The 21244-nt window shown below is 34.2% G+C and overlaps 1 protein-coding gene across 2 annotated transcripts in view; it reads right to left on the minus strand.

Annotated features, from left to right (window-relative positions):
• The window catches only part of CHPT1 (choline phosphotransferase 1), a 44970-nt gene that overhangs the window by 2439 nt on the left and 21287 nt on the right, over positions 1–21244 (minus strand). The window contains exons 2-8 of one of the 2 annotated variants that reach the window (XR_010021341.1): positions 15611–15758; positions 15188–15329; positions 8403–8487; positions 5652–5783; positions 3298–3456; positions 2749–2874; positions 252–456 (exon numbers count right to left, since the gene is read on the minus strand). Coding sequence is in view for 1 of the 2 variants with exons in the window: in XM_063075303.1 (XP_062931373.1) it covers positions 346–456; positions 2749–2874; positions 3298–3456; positions 5652–5783; positions 8403–8487; positions 15188–15329; positions 15611–15758 (903 nt within the window). In the remaining variant the exon portion in view is untranslated. The remainder of the gene's footprint in view (positions 1–251; positions 457–2748; positions 2875–3297; positions 3457–5651; positions 5784–8402; positions 8488–15187; positions 15330–15610; positions 15759–21244) is intronic. The other variant, XM_063075303.1, reaches the window with a different exon arrangement.

Genomic DNA, 21244 nt, shown 5'->3' on the forward strand with positions numbered 1-21244 from the left:
TCTGATAAGTATTTCTCAGAGACAGAGATTACTATTTAGAACTACATGGGTTCACATTCTTATATTCAAGATTAAAATTTCTTTCTTTAGTCTTGTTTCTAATTAATTTACAGATTTTATTACTCTGATAATACCTGTGATGAAAAATGTTGATGATACACAATGAAGGCTTCATAACTGAAAGAGACATATGGAATCTGCAGGATTTATGTTTTATATTCAAATATAACCTTATTTGATAGTATACTAGCCTCCTGCATAAGGGGATTTCCTTCACTCATAGGTTCCCCTAACTGCTTCTCCTCTTCTCCTTGGGCTATTTAGTCAGTCAATATGCTTGTGAACCTGTTCAGGTGCTTGATGACATGAAATCTTGAAGATATTTAGATGAAAGTGTCTTGAAATTTGCAGGCACAAAGCACTAAAGTATATCATCATATCAAATGAAGAAATGACCTTTAGAAGCAAAGAAGAAAACATAAAATGTATTATGGTCTGTCTTTTCTGAAGTAGCTATTTTTTGTTTGCCCCCAAATCTCAAACTTTAACCTGAAATTCTTCACCAAAAATATTACCTTTACTTTAATATATTTCATATTTGGACCTCACCATAGTCCTCTGGAATATGCAAGTTATTTTGCAATTTTAGAAGGGGCTATCAGTTATTATCTTATAATGAACTCATTCCATCAGATACATTTCCTATTCCTTTGGGGTTAGTTGTAAGAAGGTAAAAGATCTGGAAAAGACACCATAGTTGAGGGGAGGCATATATAATGGGTCTTCAAGAAGTTCATGGGAAAAAAAAAAGTTCATGGAAAGATTCATATTTTAACTCTATTCTGTGAACTTTTTTAAAAGTACCCTTGTACAAAATTGTGTTGTATACAAAATTAAGGAGGAAGGCCTCTCTATGGAGACTATGCTCAGAGACCACAGTAAAATGCTTTTCTTCAGAAAATGAAGCCCAAAGGAACCTCCACCTTTGGAGAGGGAATTCTCGCTCATGAAGGAAAAATCTCTATTCATTTATTTGGAAAGCTCCATCAGGCCCTTTTCTCTCTGAAACAGGCAGCTTTTCTCTAGGGATGCCATAGGACACATACGTTTTGTTTGGCCTACATTGTGTGTTGTTTTCTTTTTAATTGTCATCTTAATAGTGTTCTAAAGAAAAACTGAATTTTAACTTCCTCGGTTCACCAGTCTCCATCACTGGTGTAAACCAGTTCAACTACTCATTACAAAATAGGTGCTTGACTTTTAAACACCTGATATTTTAATTATGTTAAGCAATTTTATTTGGTAATACATACCTAAATTCACTAAAAGAAAACATACCTTGAGTTTTCAGAAATTTTGAATAATCACCTCCTATTTCTTAAATTTGGATTGTATTAGAGCCTTAAAAATATGTATAGTAGATAGCAATTAAAGGCAATTATTCTGATTTTCAAACACTTTTTAGAATGTTGCCTGAAAACTTTCATTGTCCAACCTCAAAGGATTAAGAATTACATCTCACCACCATAGGAAGAATGGAAGACTTGAATGGAGTATGAATAAATATCAAGTTATTAATTTACTCCAGAAAAAGTACACTATACAACCTAGGGAAGGATCATCAGATGTACCCCAGTCAGTGGTCCAGTGGTCCGTGCACAGAACACATAGATTTTCTAAATACCTAAATCTAACATGGTAAAATTATTTGAATTATCAAGTTTCACTGTAGGGTTTTTTTTTTTTTTTTTTTTTTAAGCACACTTCAATATGTTTATCACTAACAATTTGGTGAAGGCCAGCGAGGTCTAGAGATAGGGAAAAATATAGCAAAACTATTCAAAACCACCATTACTGAAGACCAACCATAAAGATATATCTCAATAATATAAAAATTTAATAATGCTTCATTTACCCAATTATGTAATTGAAGTGTTATCAGTAATAATTTCTGATCATTTTGAATAGAAATATATCTATTATCCACATCCCTTTCTTAAACAGGGTATAATCAATGAGAATTTAACCTTTGCTTGATGACCAAGTTGTCATTATTAATACAATTTATGCGCTGTCCTCAAGGGCCATACAGACTATAGGGTTGCTTACTTCTAGCATAAAATGGTATCAGAATCCTGTACTTAGTACTGTCTGTTCTGCTGTTTTCTCAATATTTGCTGACAGTTTTTTTGGTTGTTGAGTTTTTTTTGTTTTTTTTTGTTTTTGTTTTTGTTTGGTGGCCAGCTAGTAAGGGGGTCCAAATCCTTGACCTTGTTATAACACCAGTTGGCTCTAGCCAACTGAACTAACCGGCCAGCCCTAGCTGACAGTTCTTGATGCAATAACTGCATCACTTTGCTAGCACTAACCCCATCTAATTTGCCTGTTACCTGAGGTAAGCTGGGAATAATTTTAATAAACTTAAGTCAGAAAGTCCTTTGGGCAGAGTGAAGTGGTTTTTGACATCTTTGTACTGAATTTTTGGGGGAGAAAGATACAGTTATTTTTAGGTACATTTGCATTTCCAAGGATCTAGACTGTTTGAAGCCTGACCTCCAAATATGTTGGCCATTTCTACACACAATATAAAATGATTCACAGCTTAAAAGAAGTAATTTTAAATATTCAGAAACATTTACTATATGGACTAGACATTGAGGCTACTGCTATCTCACTGAAATGATTCTTAAGCATAGTGTGATCTAACATTTGTTAAAAAATGAAAAGCATAAAGCAGAAAGTACTTACCATTGCTATCCATAGAACAATATATTCGTCTACAAAATTATTAAAATACTGGTCTAAAAACAGAAGACCTGGCCCAAAAAAGACAGTGTCTTGAAGATACAGTTCACTTTTGGTCATGTGAGCTATCTATAAAAAAGTAAACAAAATAATTTCACTATTAAATTTTAAATATTTAAGCTTTTATTTTCAGGTCAGAATTAATTATAACGTTAATTCGCCATTAAGACAAAGGGACCATTTAATCTCACATATGATATGGGGATACTTATTTAAGCATTCTCAAATTCATGACTGGGGAGTTTATTAAAGTTCCCAGTGTTTAAATTCTTTGATATCAGAAAGGTGTAATTGATCATTACAGCTAAACAAATAATTGAAAGAACTGAGTATAACATTAACACATGTTGTACTTGGAGTATAAACTGCTAATCATTTATTGTGATGCTGTCACCACAAAAGAAAACCTATGCTTTGTATGAAATAATTTGCAGCTTTGTGTTTGAAGACTAAATACATTATTTGTACATGAATCATAGAAGAATTTCTTACCACTAATTTTTGTGTGACTTTAGCAAATACACACCCAAACATCAGGGTATAAAGGCAAGGGTGCTTTTCAAACATATTAGTTGCTGACTTTTTATAAATCATTACTGCCAGTATAATAATTAGTCCTATGTGGAGTCCAGGTGACAAGACACTGGTGCCCTAAGAGATAAAGCAGAAAATCAGTATCACATTTTAACACTGCATTTATTACAATGCAAATATTTTCTGAGCATCTATTTTGTGATGAATTAGAGACCTAAAGAAGAGGATGATACAGCATATGGTCTAAAGAAGTATACAAACCTTAGCTGTGTTTTTCAAACTTCCACAGAACCCTAGGGTTACACAGACAATACAGTGACATGGATATTTGACTCCAATTTTATGCACACATACATGCTTTAAACTAGCTAAAAATTAATGCAATTTATTCTATATCAACTTTTCCTATGCTGAAGGCCATCAACAATTGGATTGCCAAATTAACATATTTTTGTGGAGATACTGAAATAAAGCTTATCCTGCCAGTTCTACAAAATATCTTAATCACTGATTAGGAAGAGTATAATTCTGCCCTGGTTTAACTCTATACCAATACCGTCTCCCTTGCCCCCCCATCCCTTTCTGCATTCAGACTGCAAATGTCCTCTTATATAAAATTGTACAATCCAGGCCATTACGTTTTTATCTTTGTGAATCAGGATTCTCTCAGCACTGATTATCCTAAAGAAAATATTGAAATAAATTGGGTATTAAGGTTTAAAAAAATCTATAACCACCAATTTAAATGTGCTCATTAAAACAGCCTTGCTCTTGTTTAAGTTTATATGTCTTAAGTTAGAACTTACTACAAAATTACAGTAATAATATAAATACTAAAAAATTATGTACAAAATAAAACTGCTATATAGTAATAAATTATAAAAATTTAGACTAATAGCAATTTATCTGTTTATACACTATGGTTCTTAGATTTCCTTCAAGAAAAAAAATCTGCTAAGAAAGTTAGAATACCACCAGTTTAAGAGTTTGAAATCATCCACTTTCTAGCTTATATTTGATTTCTTTAGTCATCCTTCAAGCTTTTAATAATCAATTATTTCTTAGTAAAATATTCTCTAAAGTGGACATTGATCCTTACTAAATCTTATTTTACCATCCATGTTCAAGCAACATATATTCCCAAGCACCTTATGCACAGTAATGTTCTGAGGTCAACTAACAAAACACTTCAAGAAATAATTTTTCCAAATATATCAGAACTTATATGTCTAAATTAATTTTATGCTTTGCTTTTGAATTAGTGTATAAAATGTATTCATAAGGATTGATAACTTATGAATTATAGCGACTACTTTGGAATTGTCCTAAGAGCCAATTTACAAGTTATTTAAGAGAATGAAAATTTGGGGGTTTTTGTTGTTGTTGTTTTGTTTTTTACCAAAAGCGCTGTATCTCATGTTTACTACTCCTCTTACTTGTTAGACCTGCCTCCAAATGGCTTTTAATTGTTCCCCTAAATCAAATCCACCCTTAAAGCTTAGGAATTTTGAACTATAGAACCAAAGAAATTAGAATGGGTTATAACATAAAGCAATCCTAAAATAGTCATTCTAACAATGTTTTAATAAAAAATGGCACCACTAGAATAAGTACTTATCTTCCTATGTTCAACTACCTTGAAGATGACAATAGACTTTTTAAGAACGTAGGTGTTATATTTGTTAAAAAAACTTGGCAGGAATTCCAACTCTTTCCCACTTAAAAGTATTGAAGAAGTTTTTAAAAAACAAATATGAATAAATACAAAAATTATAGCATGAGCGAGATGTAAGGAACACAAACACAAGGTATATCCTCTCAACTTAAGATTTAAAATTTTACATTTTAAAATATTAGAATAGTTCTTTTAAGTATATTTCAGTGAAATTTCAATAAAATTTACTTCATGAGTAATAACTTGCCTCATATGTGAAATCACTGATCTCAGGCAGCTTTCCTGCCGTTCAGTCAGGAACTCATTTCCTACCTTTCTTCCTCTCCTCTTTTAGTTCAAGGCACAAAATGCAAGAAAGCAAAAGGCAACTCTTAATTATGTACATTAACCTAACAGTGGATGACTAAGTGAAATAGAAAGGTCTACACAGAGTAAGCCTGTAGAAAAAGGAAAAGTACTTTTATCATAAGTCTAAACTTTAAAAAATGCTTTTGTACTATGCCTAACATGAATTTTTAAAGATATTTAATTTCCTTCTCCATTCTTGAACTTTGGCATATTTTTAGTATCTTTTTATAGCTGGTAATAAGAATATCTATCAGAATAATACTGAGTGATGATGAAATTAATGCCTTACTGCTATAGTGGATCCATTCTTGCCAACGCCACCATGGAGGATAACATGGAAATAATTTGAACAGGAAAATATTGCTCCACCTACTATTCCAAGAACTGGAAAGATCTTCAATTTTATTTCTAAGATGGGTATCTTTAGGGGTAGAGGAAAGAAACAAATCATTAAAAAAAAAAGACAGAATTTCTTTTCCTATTAAATAGTAAAGAAACATTATAATATGGCCCTGTACAATAAGCTACATCCTTTTTCTTGCAATCAAACCTTAACTTCTGGAATGTAGCCCAAAGTGGTAACTTTTTCTGACATTCATTAAGTGGTAGCTTTAATGGCCCTATACAATAAGCTATCCTTTTTCTTGTAATCAAACCTTAACTTTTGGAATGTAGCCTGAAGTGGTAACTTTTTTTGACATTCATTAAGTGAAAAATGAGTCCACCAAATCAGCTTAGTCTATGTACATAACTGTAATTAAAACTTAATCTCACAAGCCTTCACCTGACTTAAACATGAAAAAGGATAGTTCATTTGAATTTGGTAGCCTCTAAAAGGCAGCATGTATAGGAAAGGCAGACACCATGGTCTGCATCATAAGTATGACAAATATGATTGTGTACATGCAAAAAATTTGTGTAGTTAATATTCCAGGATTAAATCTCTACCAATATATTTACCTGTTAGTCAATTGCTGTTCAAGAAAACTTCCAAAGGCAGCAAAGGATTTAAAAAACAGTAACAATGAATTGCCAGAAGCTGTAGGCTTTTGTGTTTTGAAAATAGACTTTGAAATATTGCACCAAAATTTGTGGAATCTACAGGTTAACAATTAAATTTAGAAAACCTACATCAAAAATAAGTATCCTTGTTGGTAAGAATAAGCAGATGTTTTCTTCTTGCCAAAATATTGAATGAAACAATTTTAAGATTCAATTCCAAATTTAAGTCAGTCATAACTGACTTAATGACTGAAGTTGCCTAACTGTTTCTAGGTCCACATTCACCTTCTTTCAGGTACTTACTAGCTGAACAGCTACCATAAAAGACACATAACATCCCTGTGGTGTACTGAGTGGACCTACAGTAGCATATCTTTGATTCTACTGTTTGTTCTTACATGATGACAGGGAATATGAATGTCTAAGGGAATGTACCACTACTTAAAAATACGCTCAAAGTCTGTTTCTGAGCCTGCTGATATGAACGGTAATTGGCAATTCTGATACTAAATGCCACAGGGAAATATTTTACTATTTTTTTTTATTGATTATGCATATTAGAACAGTTTTAGGTTCATGGCAAAATGGAGTGGAAAGTACAAAGAATTCCCATATACCTCCTGTCTCCACCCCTTCCCTATGCACAACCTCCCCGACTATCAACATCCCACACCAGGATGGTACTTTTGTTACGACTGATGAATTTACATTGATACTTTATTATTACCCAAAGTTCACAGTTTACATTAGGGTTCAATCTTGGTGTTATACATTCTATCTGTTATGACAAATATATAATGACATGTATCCACCATTGTATACAAAATAATTTCACTGCCCTAAAAATCCTCTGTGCTCCACCTGTTCATCTTTCCCTCCCCCATCCCCTGGCAACCACATAGCTTTGCCTTTTCCAGAAAGGCACTAAATAATATTTCCTTGACTGGATATACCATAATTTATCCATTCATCTACTGAAGAACATCTTGGTTGCTTCCAAGTTTGGGCAATATGAATAAAGCTGCTATCAACATTGGTGTGCAGGTTTTTGTGTGGACAAATGAGTATTCAATTCATTTGGGTAAATATCAAGGAGTAAGACTGCTGGATCATATACGGTTAAGAGTAGGTTTAGTTTTGTAGCTCTTAATATTTTTACCAGATGTATATAATTTAGTGATTACAAACATATAGTCTGGAATCAGTCTTCTTAATTCCTAGCTCCACTACTTACTTCCCGTGTGTCCTTGGACAAATTACTTAATCATTCTAAGATTTATTTATAAAACAGAATAATGATAGTATTTCATAGGATTGTTCTGAGGAGCAGATGAAACTAATGGTAAAATGTTTAGGAACATAGTAAGTGTTGAGTGAATGTTAGTTACTGGCTATTGATATTATCCGTATTATTATTCTTAACACTATAAGCATAAAGTTGAATCAGTTAGCCAGTGCTGTGGACTTAGGTTGTGGCGACAGAATAATTTATTTATTCATAAATTTTCTTCCTCTGCAAAGCTTGGATTTATGACAGTAGCATCCTAAGAGGCAATTTTTATCAAAATACTGAGGTCACCAACCAAACAGAAAACCAGAACACTCCTTAATATGGGCACCTTCACCTCAAAGTAAATTATAAAATTGCAAATTAGCCACTTTTCTTTCCTTAATAGAGGGACAAGTTTCCAATGAAAAATATATTACTGGATTTATTTTTTAAATATTAATTTTATGAGATAAATTTTGACCTGGAAAAGTTAATTCCAGTGTGTATGTGTGTGCATGTATGTGTGTGTGTATTTTGTAGTAGGGAAATGGGGTCATGTTCTTATATATGGTAATATATTCACACATAGGAGAAAATGCCAAAACAAGGTATATAGGATAACAACATTATAAAATGAAGGAAAAAGGTTAAGAAGTGGAATGAATATTAAATATGATGCTGAAGATTTTTGAAGAAAATTAACAATGCAATATTTTTTCCTAAATATTTTAAAAGTACTTAAATATAAGTTTAAATATTCAGATTTACCATATAGTCCCACATTGTTGAACCTCCAAATGTAGACAATGCAAAGACAATCACCAAAGCTATCTGAACTTCAGTTACATCCACTCTAAAGAGGAAGGACAGAATAGATAAGGTGTGTGTTAACAAAATTTCTGAATATAGAGGTTAATCATATTTTAAATACCAAAGATGTAAAAATCTTATAGGCCTAGTTTATTTTTACCTTTACTTCCATCACTGAATTACCAACTTATTACACTGTTAAGTGAAAAAGGCTACAGGATAACATGTGCTCACATGTAGGTAAACTTTAGTATATGCAGAGGGAAAAAACTTGTATAGAATATATCAAGTTGTTAATAGTTACCACTGAGATTACAGAAGACTTATTTTCTACTTTATGTACTTCTATAAAGTTTGAATTTTTTTTACCATTGTGTATTACTCTTGTAAATTACAAAAAAAATACAGTAATATAAAAACAACCATATGATTTAAGGCAAATTCTTAAACACCCCTAAGTCAATTTCACTTAAAAAGTACGGAAAATTCCAACAGCCTTCTTTATTAACTTGCTAATAGTCACTATAATTTATTGGTTTCCAGAGACATTTTTTTTCACCTAATATATAAACATGTTTAAATTTCTCTCAAAAAACCACTAACCAACCAACATCAGTCCCTTTATTCTGCACACTCCTGAACCTCCATGAACAGGCTGATTAAAAATTAGTCTACATTTGAAATTTCTTCCTCTCTTCATATTTGCTGCTTAACCCATTGTAGTCTGACTTTTGGCCCCATTATCCTGCTAAAATTGTTTAAGGTAAACAGTGACTTTCAATTTGTAAAATTGAAGGGATACATTTCAGTAATAACCTTGCATAATTTCTTTGTGATATTTAAGACGCTGATCATTCTCTCTTTCATGACATGCTTTGCTATGTTTTTTTTTTTTTTTTTTTTGGACTGGTAAGGGGATAGTCTGCACCACGCTCAGCTAGTGAGTGCACCGGCCATCCCAATATAGGATCCGAACCTGCGGCCTCAGAGCTACCAGCGCCGCACTCTCCCGAGTGAGCCATGGCGCCAGCCCTGCTATGTTTTTATTTATTTCATGCTCTCTCCTAATTTTCCTAACTTGCTGGAGCTCTTCTCAGGCTCCTTCCTAGAATGATTCTTCCCTAATATATTAAATGCTGTCTCTAGAATTCCATCTGGAATTTTATATTCTGTGAACAATTTTACTTATACTTAAGACTACCATCTATATGCTAATGGCATCTAAATCCATATCTCCCATCTACATATTTTTTCCTGAGCTCCAGATTTTTACATCTGCCTACCAACTTTACATCTCCACTTGGATCCCCCAGAGTCTTTAAATGCTAGAGGAACACATATTACTTTTGCAAATATAAGAAATGTAGGGATTAGATGATAAAATAAAACCAAATATGGAAGAAAAGACTTCTAGACTGAGTTATTTTCGGTGGCACTTAAAAGGAAAAGGTGAACTGAACTTTAGCCCACAAATTGGAATAATGACACCAAGTATTTGTAAGATCAGTCAGTGTCAGGCAAACCAAGGCCTTCAGGCTACCTGGAGAAATAGTCAAGTTAGTTGAAGAAGGTAAACTTAATATAATGTTTGGTACTTCGTGGAGGAAAAGAGGGAAATGTACAAACATTTACTAGCATCTGTTATGTGTCTTATGAGCAATTGATTATTCCTGTTTTTTAGAGAGGGAAATTAAAATGATTTTTCAATGCCTGTATTGGAACAACTGAATTTTACTATAGGAAAATGACTTCAGAGCCAACATCTTTTTACTACAGTTATGACTCATTATCAGTGTACATTCTTTTTCCAGTAACCAATAGAATTACATTGTTATCCATCATTTTTACAGGGTATGACTAGTGACCAGAAGCAACTAGGAAAGCAGATAGGGATTATGGAACAAACTTTCTCTAGGTGAAACTAAATGACATGTAAGGAAAATTGAGCTAGGAACCTGGTTTCACATATGCATCATTCATACCACAGATTTTAAATTATATTCATAGTTTTATTCTCCCTCTGTGCCTTTTAAGGATAAACTAAATAGATTACAATTCTTGACTCTGGGAAAAAGAAAGCTGAAAGGATCTTATAAAAATCTATTAGTTATGAAGTTTATGGTAAGAAAAGGTTGGAATCACTCACCAAATCCTCAAATAGCTGAACTATTGAAGAGACAGTTGAAGCTTGAAAGATAATCAGACAAACAATAGGATATTCTGTATAACAATTCATAAACCTAGAGAACTCACTAATGGGTCCAAGTTTTTAAAAACTGGATCCAAAAAGGCTTTAAAAATGCAGGAAGGATGAATATTGGGGATATGGTGAGGGTATATCCTTAACTCCCCAGGCTGTTATCATGGAGGGCAATCTGTAACGGCGCTATTCAAAATGTGGTACAGAGTTTGTTACCAGTCCACAATGAGATAAGTACAGAAATTGAGAGTAGCATTAGAAACTTTTATGGCAATTTGACAGAGTAATATTGTATGTATCTAATCAAATGAAATAATGGGGACTGTATTTCGTAAGTCTATTTTTAATTTTTTAATTGCATGTTATTAGTACAAGATGGATGGGGGAGAGGAACTGATACAGTTTGTGAAATGGATCTAATACCATATGGAAATTCTCATGTTTTTGAAAGAAAGGAAAATTAACACTGAGCCTCAATATTCACATGTAAATAACAAAATACCACATAATACGAGTTAACCTGGACTTGAACTTACAATACTTGATTTAGATTTAAAAATTAAGTTTTAAGCATTGTTTGCTCTATTAATTACATAAGACCCTTGACACATGTGAGTAAATATACTGTAAATAAGATATGCCTTCTCTCACAGGACAAGCATTAGTACAGGGACAGATTTTAACTGTAAATTTTTCTACTAACTGTGCTAAGAAAAATAGTAACATATCACTGATAAACTAAATTTACATTAACTACATAAACTGCATTACATCAACTAACAGTTGAAAATTATAATTAAAAATAGTTACTAATATTTTATGGTTTAAATGATGTAAGTCAAGATAACAAATTTGTATCTGTACTGAAATCTATATATTTTCAAGAGATAAAACATGACAATTAAAATATGCATAAGTAAAATAGAATAGTATTTCTGTTCTATGAAACGGTATAGAACGGTATTTTTATTTTCAGAAGAAAAATAGAATAATATTTAAATAGCCACTCTTCCGTCCCTGCTTACTTCTTCATACAATTAGGAGAGGCAATCTGCCATGGACCCTGAGCATTCCTTCATGTTCTTGTTAGATGTGCCAAGAATGCAAGATCCTGAATACTCTTTTCTCAGCCATTTCTGAGGATTATGTATGCAGTGAGCAACTTTCAAGGATGAGGTTACATCTCCCCCAGACAAAGAGCAGGCTTGCTTCCACTTGCTAAAAAATGGACAGATTCCTCAGTGTTCCTCCCCCATAATGCAACCCACTGCATGTGCAGGCATTCATGTAGGCCCACCTGTATGGTCCCCATAGGTGGGGTGGAGGGGGATGGGAACCTGGCATAAACATGAACTCCTGGCTACTGCTTTTGCAGTTGTCCTCTGCCTCTGACCCAGAAGCTTTGTGTCTTTTGCCAGCATCAATGAAACAACAGTCTGGCTTGGTAGTTTGTAAGTGGGGTAAAATCCCAGACCCTTTACAGTTCTTGAGACAAAGCACACATCACCATCTAATGTATTATATGTAGTGTCTACCTATTTAGCTTGTTTTTATTGTGTTCCCCATATTAGAATGTAAGCTCTATGGGGGCAGGGATTTTGTCTGTTTTGTTTACTCTTATCATCTTAGCATTTAGAACAGGACCTGGCATGTAATGGATGCTCAATAAACATTTGTACAAATATTGCAAAAATACTCAAATTCATTGTATAAATATCGCATCAATATTCAATAAAATCACTCAATAAATTATGTTGACCTCCCATCCTCAAATTTTATCTCAGTTTCTTCTGTGTGCTTATTTCCTTATGACACCAGTTACTAACTGACTGATTAATACATAAGATATCTGGGGCTTTTTTTAGTAAGAATTACTTTTTAATGTCACTCATGAGAAAGTAAACATACAAAAGAAATTGAATTAAAATAAAAATAACATGGTATAATAATGCTAACTTTATTATTGAGTGCTTCCATGTTCAGATTCTGTATTAAGTCCTTTACAAACATTATCATTTAATCTTCACAATAATTTAAGAAAATTATGACAATGATCCATTTTACAGATGAAGATACTGAAGAAAAAGAGATTAGCATATTTCTGGTCAAATAACTGATATATTGAAGCCAGAATTGATTCTACCCAGTCTGATTTCAAGTCTGTGTTTTTAACTATTATACTTAAATCAGAATCATACTAATAAATGATTTAAAGAGCTTTGAAAATTAGAAAAAAATTATGTTGCAAAAAAATAGCAATACTAGTTAAACCTAAATTTGTTAGCCCAATTATGCTGATTTGGCATGATTTTTCTTCCATCTTTTTTTTAAAAAAAGGAAACCCATAAAAAAGGATAAAATCAAGAATGCATTCATGAAACAAATTTCCAAAGTATATTCTGAGATTGTTCAGCCTGGTTTCATATATCAGTATTCAAATACTATAAATACTATAAAAATTAAGCTAAAAAACTGATAGATTTTCAGAAAATCCAACCTAGACAATAGAAAATTGACACTGGCTTAGTTTGTAAGCATTTCCAGAGGGTTGGTTGACGGCCTACTTCTTGTAGTATCTGGCAGCACCATCAATCCATCCTACTTAATCCCCCATGATATTTTACCCTGACAAGGTGAAAAAACTATACTTCTTATTATAAACGCCATTTTTAAATGGCTGACCTCCTAGAACATTGCAGGATCTCCTTCACTCCCGTACAGGCTTGGTACTCAATCACAATAGCCATTTCCCTAATGTTCTTACTACTCTCCTTATGCTTCTGCCTAGAATGCTCTTCCCCAATCTGTCTGGCATATTTCTATCCACAGGTGCCAGAAATATGAACTATATTCAATTATATTTTTTAATGAACAACTTAAAAAACATACTTACTTTCCAAATCTCAACACTAATACTCATTTTAGAAAGATTTTTAATGAAATTAAGGATCAAAAGGATAGAATATTAGTCTTTAAATAATAACAATAATGACAATTAACCAGAACATTGTACTGTTATATTGCTCCAGTTTATCATAGCAAGTTCGGCAAATTAACTAAAATACATTAAACTTTGCAAAGCTGCTTTTCTATTTTAGCTTATCTTAATCTACAAATTGGTACAGATTCTTCACTTTGCATAGTTGCTTTGAATTTTTAGCTAGACTTTTTTATCCTTGGGCTCCTGACCCAGTACATAAGGAATCTGCTAAAGAGTTACATTTTCCATACAAGCTTTCCTAAACTAATTTAGCTTATAGTTACTTTCCTCTTAGGATTTCTTCCGTGCTTCTGGAAACCTAAAGCAAGTCATTTTATACTTAGTATGGACTGTATTAGCAGTGTCACAGAAGTATTATCTCATCTATTTAATACAGTGTATTATGTAGTTTCTAAAACAGGGACTATATCTTGAATGTATGTTGTATCCTTACACAGCATCGATTACATTGCTGATCCCATACTATTGAGCTGCAGACATTAAGAATGTGGGATTTGGCATCAAATACACTTGAGTTTTAAGCCTGGTTCTACCACTTATTGATAGTATATTAGTACTGCCTCATTTGTACAGTGGATATTGGCACTGCCTCATTTGGATAGTGGAGATAATACTGACCTTATAGACTTAATGTGACGAATAAATGAGATAATGCATGTAAAGTACTTAGTACAGTGCCTGAAACATTCGGGTGTTCAATAGGTGGTAACCACAATTATTCCATAATTTAAGATCAATTTGAAAAACTGCCTAAAGCCTTCCCTCTGCTAAACAATCCAGTTTTGAGCTTCTCCTCTCATTCATCATTATCAGATTTTTTTCAGAGCTACTATTTCTCCTATGCAGCAATAAAGAATCAGCAGACATGGGAAACCAAAACCAAGAAAGAGCAAATGGCAGAAAAGGATCAGGCAGAGAGGGAGCTATGTGGGAAACAGGAACAGAAATTAGTGTTCCTGCTTTGTGCACTATTTCCCGGTGTCTAAGAAAGAGCCCCAGAAACATATATCTTCTAGTATTCAGCTCTAGCATTTACAAGGTGCTTTACATCATCTCACCAATTGTCTACCACAGCCAAAAGTCTCACAATTTCCTGTTGTTGGTGACTGTTGTGACAATTTCCTATTGTTGGTGACTGTTGTCAAGGCACATGAAGATTTGACCAAAAAGGACCTTAGATTCCATATCACATTATTTTATTAGACGAGTCAAACTCTACTTATTTTAGTACAGAATATCTTTTTTCTATATTATTCAGGTCCTTATTTTTCTTTTTCTCCTGTCTACTGTAAGCTTGGGCTAGTAAGTAGGACAAGGGGAGAATAATAAAATTATTATCAAATAATGTAACTATTTATAATGTGCAGAATACCTAAAAGACTTAAATTAAGGTATATAGCACTTATGGATGCTTCAATAAATTAAAAGATAATTTAAATTACAATTACAGCTTTGTCCCCTTACTATAAATAAATGACATAATAGATTATGAAAATGAATTCAATTATATTTTTAAATGAACAGCTTAAAAAACATACTTACTTTCCAAATCTCAACACGCCTGAAACATAAGTCTGCCAATGAGCACAATAAAACATGAACATCCCAATAAAACAGCAGAAAAACAACCAGTCAGGATGAGTTCCTAAGCGAACAGCAATTGAAGCTCCAACTGCCATAAATACTGAAAGAAACAGGTTTAAGAACCATTAAAAATAACTCATGAAACAATTGCCCTGCACTGTTTAGAAATACAGAGTTTTAGGGAACATAATCCTGGTACTACAATAAAGTATACTCGAAATGAATTCTTAAATGTGCTTTTCTAACACATTGTGCAAAACAGCTCCCAAAGTACACTACCCCAAAATCTGACCATTTGAACAGCTCAGTTCACTTTAATTTTTAAGCTATCAGTACAAAAAACATAAAAACAAAAACAAAAACCACACACTACTAATTTACCTGTGGAAAGAGAGTCACAACCATGATCAAAAAGTTCCCCTAAAGGAGAACAAGAATTTGTTCTTCTGGCTTGTTTCCCATCAATAGCATCCAGTGACTGGTAGATAAAGAGTCCCAATGCACATAAAAGGTATGTCCAGTAAGGTGCCTAAAATAAATGTAAATAATAAAGACTGTTAAGTGACGACAAGCTAGCCTCTGTTTGAAAATAGCTCAACCTAAACCAATCAATGTATTTTCTTGCATCCACACTTTATATCACTGCAGTGTATTATAAAGAACATTAACAACCCTCCTTCTGCAGATGATAATTAAATTGAGAAGTCAAACTGTTGTAAGTCATCTGGGTAGAGGATCACAGACGTCCATATTGTGAGAAGCGCAGAGTTAAGTGGCTGAGCAAGGATTAGGACTATGATCTTGATTCCTAGTCTATTTTTCTTTTAGTATAATACTATTCATATAGGGCACAGATTTGAAATTACTCCATTCAGTCTTTGCTATGAAAACAGACCTTAAAAGCAAACTGCACACCTCTGCTTCCATTCATGACAGAGTATCAGGGACTGGATTTACTCTCCCACCATATATAACCAGAAAGGCAATAAAATATGTGAAACAATTATCAGATATTGCAGGCAGCACAGGCCTGTGATCCCTGACAGGAAGGAAACAAATGAGGTAAGCCCCGTGATTTCTCCAGCTTACTGCCTATGGGCCGTTTCCAGGCCACAGTGCAAGAATGGGAACCCAAACCAAGCCCAGTGATCTTGTGTTGAGGAGAAACATATCAGAGTTGAGGAAGGACAAGGCAGCTAGGATCTTTGAAGCAGAGTTCCAGAGAGGAGGAAGCTATGCAGAGAGAGGCATGAGCTGTAGAGGTACACAGAAAGGTACCTCTGAGTCTTTGGGGGAGAACTGACCTGTACCTGAAAGGCAAAACTACTAACCAACTCCAGGGAAAGAGGCACTAGAAAGCAGAAGTTCAAACAATTTTTGAAGCTCACACAAGGCTGGGAACAGTTCATGTTCCCACAAGGCAGAGTAGAAAGACCTCATAATACATGGGGCATTGGGTAGAGTTCTCAGAAGTGGATTTCCTTAGCAGCAGGCATAAATCAGCCCTAGACTAAAGACTTCTCTAGATAGCCCTAACAAAACCTAAAATCCAGCCTCAAAAGGCTACAGTAAATTCCCAGTAACTTAGCTGCAGCTGCACAAAGTACATCTTAGGAAAAAAATCTAGCACCCCAAAATGTAAAATTCACAAGGTGTTGCATCCAATAAAAAATTGCCTGTCATGCAAAGAAGCAGGAGAATATGGTCTACAACTGGAAGTAAAATCAGTCACTATAATCAGACCCAGGAATGACAGAAATAATAGAATTAGCAGACAAGGTCATTAAAATAGTTATTATAAATATGCTCCACATGTTTGAGAAGGTAAAAGAAAACATGGAAATTATAAAGAGAAATGGAAGAAAAGACTATCAAGTAAAACCTCTAGAAATGAAAAATAGAATCTTTGAATTGTAAAATACACTGGGTAAGATTATTAGCATACTAGACACTGCAGAAGAAAAGATCAATGAACTTGTAGACTACCAATGGAAACTATCCAAAAAGATCCACAGAAAGAAAAAACACTAAAAATAATTGAACTGGGCCTCAGTGACCTGTAGGACAACAAAAAGCAGTCTAGCATACATGTAACTGGAGTCTCAGAAACAGAAAAGGGAGAGGATGAGAAATGAAAAATATAAGTAGGAATAAGGGCTGAAAATCACAGAATTTGATGAATTCCATAAACCCGATATCTAAGAAGCTCAGCAAACCCCAAGCAGAATAAATATATTTAAAAAACCCACCACAGTACGTTATAATCAAATCACTGAAAACCACTAATAAAGAGAAAATCATAAAAGAAGCAGGGAAAAAAGACATATCACATATAGAAACAGATAATAACGAGAGGAAAAAGTCAGTAAACTTGAAGACAGATCAATAAATTATCCAATCTGAACAACAGAAAAAAGATTCTAATAATGACCATTCTTTTCTTTTAGCACTTTATAAATATATTCCACTTCCTCAGGGACTTGTGTGATGACAGCAATGGTCGGTCCAGAATTCTACATCTTGGAGAGGAAGTATAGCAAAATTAAGAACTAGGATTTGAAGTTAGATCTGTGTTTGAATCCTTGGCTCTGTCATTTAATAGCCATGTGACCTTGGGCAAGTCATTTAACCTCTTCAAGCCTACATTACCTCATCTGTAAGATAAGAATAATACTTAGAGAGGCACGCCTCATTTTATCGCACTTCACTTTACTGCATTTCACAAATACTGTATGTTTTTTACAAATCGAAGGTTTGTGGCAACCGTGTGTCTAGCAAGTGTATCGACACCATATATCCAACAGTGTGCACTCAATTAATGTCTCTGTGTCATTTTTTTGGTAGTTCTTGCAATATTTCAAACCTTCTCATTATTATATCTGTTACAGTGGTCTGTGATCAGTGATCTTTGATGTTACTATTGTAATTGTTTTGGGGTGCCATGAACTGCACTCATATAAAACCTAATCAATAAACGTTGTGCATGTTCTAAATGCTCCACACTTACTGTTCCCCTGTCTCTCACCCTCTCCACGGGCATCCCTATTCTCTGAGACACAACAATATTGAAATTAGGCCAATTAATAACACTACAATGGCCTCTTGTGAGAGTCACATGTCTCTCTCACTTTAGATCAAAAGCTAGAAATGATTAAGCTTAGTGAGGAAGACATGTCAAAAACCGAGATAGGCCAAAAGCAAAAGCTAGGCCTCTTGCACCAGTTAGCCAAGTTGTGAATGCAAAGGAAAAGCTCTTGAAGGAAATTAAAAGTGCTACTCCAGTGAACACATGAACGATAAGAAGGCAAAACAGCCTTATTGCTCATGTGGAGAAAGTTTCAGTGGTCTGGATAGAAGATCAAACCAGCCACAATACTCCCTTTATGCCAAAGCCTAATCCAAAGAAAGGCCCTAACTCTCTTCAACTCTATGATGGCTGCGAGAGGAGAGGAAGCTGCAGAAGAAAAGTTTGCAGTTAGTAAAGGTTGGTTCATGAGGTTTAAACAAAGACGACATCTCCATAACAGACAAGTGCAAGGTGAAGCAGCAAGTGCTGATGTAGAAGCTGCACCAAGTTACCCAGAAGATCTCGCTAAGATCACTGATGAAGGGGCGACACTAAACAAGATTTTCAGTGTACATAAAACAGCCTTATATTGGAAGAAGATACCATCTAGTACTGCCATAGCTAGAAAGAATAAGTCAAAGCCTTGCTTTGAAGCTTCAAAGGACAGGCTGACTGTCTTTGTCAGGGGCAAGTTAAAGCCAATGCTCACATACCACTCGAAAATCCTAGGGTGCTTGAGAATTATACCAAATTTATTCTACTGGTGCTCTATAAATGGAAAAACAAAGCCTAGATAACAGTACATCTGTTTACAGCATCATTTACTGAATGTTTTAAGCCCACTCTTGAGAAAAAAAAGATTCCTTTCAAAATATTACTGCTCATTGACAATGCGCATGATGGAGACGTACAAGGAGATTAATGCTGTTTTCATGACTGCTAACACGATGTCCATTCTGTGGTCCACAGATCAAGGAGTAATTTTGACTTTCAAGTCTTATTATTTAAGAAATTCATTTCTTAAGGCTATAGCTGCCATAGACAGTGATTTCTCTGATGGATCTGGGCAAAGTAAATTGAAAACCTTCTGAAAAGGATTCACCATTCTAGGTACCATTAAAAGCATTCATGATTCTCGGGAGGAGGTCAAAATATCAACATTAACAGGGGTTTGGAAGAAGTTGATTCCAATCCTCATGGATGACTTTGAGGGGTTGAAGACTTCAGTGGAGGAAGTAACTGCAGATATGGCAGAAATAGCAAGAGAATTAGAATTAGAAGTGGAACCTGAAGATGTGACTGAATTACTGCAATCTCATAAACTAATGAATACGGAGTTGCTTTTTATGGCTAAGCAAAGAAAGTGTTTCTTGAGATGGAATCTACTCCCGGTGAAGGTGCTATGAGCATTGTTGAAATGATAACAAAAGATTTAGAATATTACATAAACTTAGTTGATAAAGCAGCAGCAGGGTTTGAGAGGACTGACACCTATTTTGAAAGATGTTCTACTGTGGGTAAAATGCTATCGAATATCATTGCATGCTACAAAGAAATTTTTTGTGAAAGAAAGTGTCAATTGTCTGACAAACTTCATTGTTGTCTTATTTCAAGAAATTGCCACAGCCACCTCAACCTTTGGCAACCACCACTCTGATCAGTCAGCAGCCATCAACATCAAGGCAAGACCCTCCATCAGCAAAAAGATAGGACTCGCTGAATGAAGGCTCAGATGATTGTTAGCATTTTTTAGCAATAAAGTATTTTAAATCAAGGTACGTACATTGATTTTTAAACATAATGCTATTGCACACTTAATAAACTACAGTATAGTGTAAACTATATACAGCATAGTATATTTTATATATATAGTATATAGTATAGTCTAACTTTTATATGCACTGTGAAATCAAAAAAATTGTGTGACTCGCTTTATTGCAATATCCACTTTATTGCACTGGTCTGGAATTGACCCACAATATCTCTGAGGTATGCTTGTAGTTGTATCTGGTGAAAAATTATTGGATAGTTCTTTACACAGAGCCTGGAATATAGTAAGTGCTCAACAAAAGTTAGCTACTATTATTGAATTGTGTTTTGCATTCTTTCAGTAGCAAATATAATTTTTTATTTTTTTATTTTTATTTTATTTTATTTTATTTATTTATTTTTAAATTTTATTGTGTCGATATACATTGTGGCTGATTATTGTTGCCCATCACCAAAACCTCCCTCCCTCCTTTCTCTCCTCCCCCCCCCCAACAATGTCCTTTCTGTTTGCTTGTCGTATCAACTTCAAGTAATTGTGGTTGTTATATCTTCTCCCCCCCCCCCCCCGTTTTTTTTTGTGTGTGTGTGTGTGAATTTATATATTAATTTTTAGCTCCCACCAATAAGTGAGAACATGTGGTATTTCTCTTTCTGTGCCTGACTTGTTTCACTTAATATAATTCTCTCAAGGTCCATCCATGTTGTTGCAAATGGCAGTATTTCATTCGTTTTTATAGCTGAGTAGTATTCCATTGTGTAGATGTACCACATTTTCCGTATCCACTCATCTGATGATGGACATTTGGGCTGGTTCCAACTCTTGGCTATTGTAAAGAGTGCTGCGATGAACTTTGGGGAACAGGTATACCTTCGACTTGATGATTTCCATTCCTCTGGGTATATTCCCAGCAGTGGGATAGCTGGGTCGTATGGTAGATCTATCTGCAATTGTTTGAGGAACCTCCATACCATTTTCCATAGAGGCTGCACCATTTTGCAGTCCCACAATGGATGAGAGTTCCTTTTTCTCCGCAACCTCGCCAGCATTTATCGTTCAGAGTCTTTTGGATTTTAGCCATCCTAACTGGGGTTAGGTGGTATCTCAGTGTAGCAAATATAATTTTTTAAATACCAACCTATATACGGTTTATGTGGTAATTCTACAAATATTCAATCAA

The sequence above is a fragment of the Cynocephalus volans genome, chromosome 12 (genome assembly GCF_027409185.1).
Source record: "Cynocephalus volans isolate mCynVol1 chromosome 12, mCynVol1.pri, whole genome shotgun sequence".
Taxonomy (NCBI): domain Eukaryota; kingdom Metazoa; phylum Chordata; class Mammalia; order Dermoptera; family Cynocephalidae; genus Cynocephalus; species Cynocephalus volans.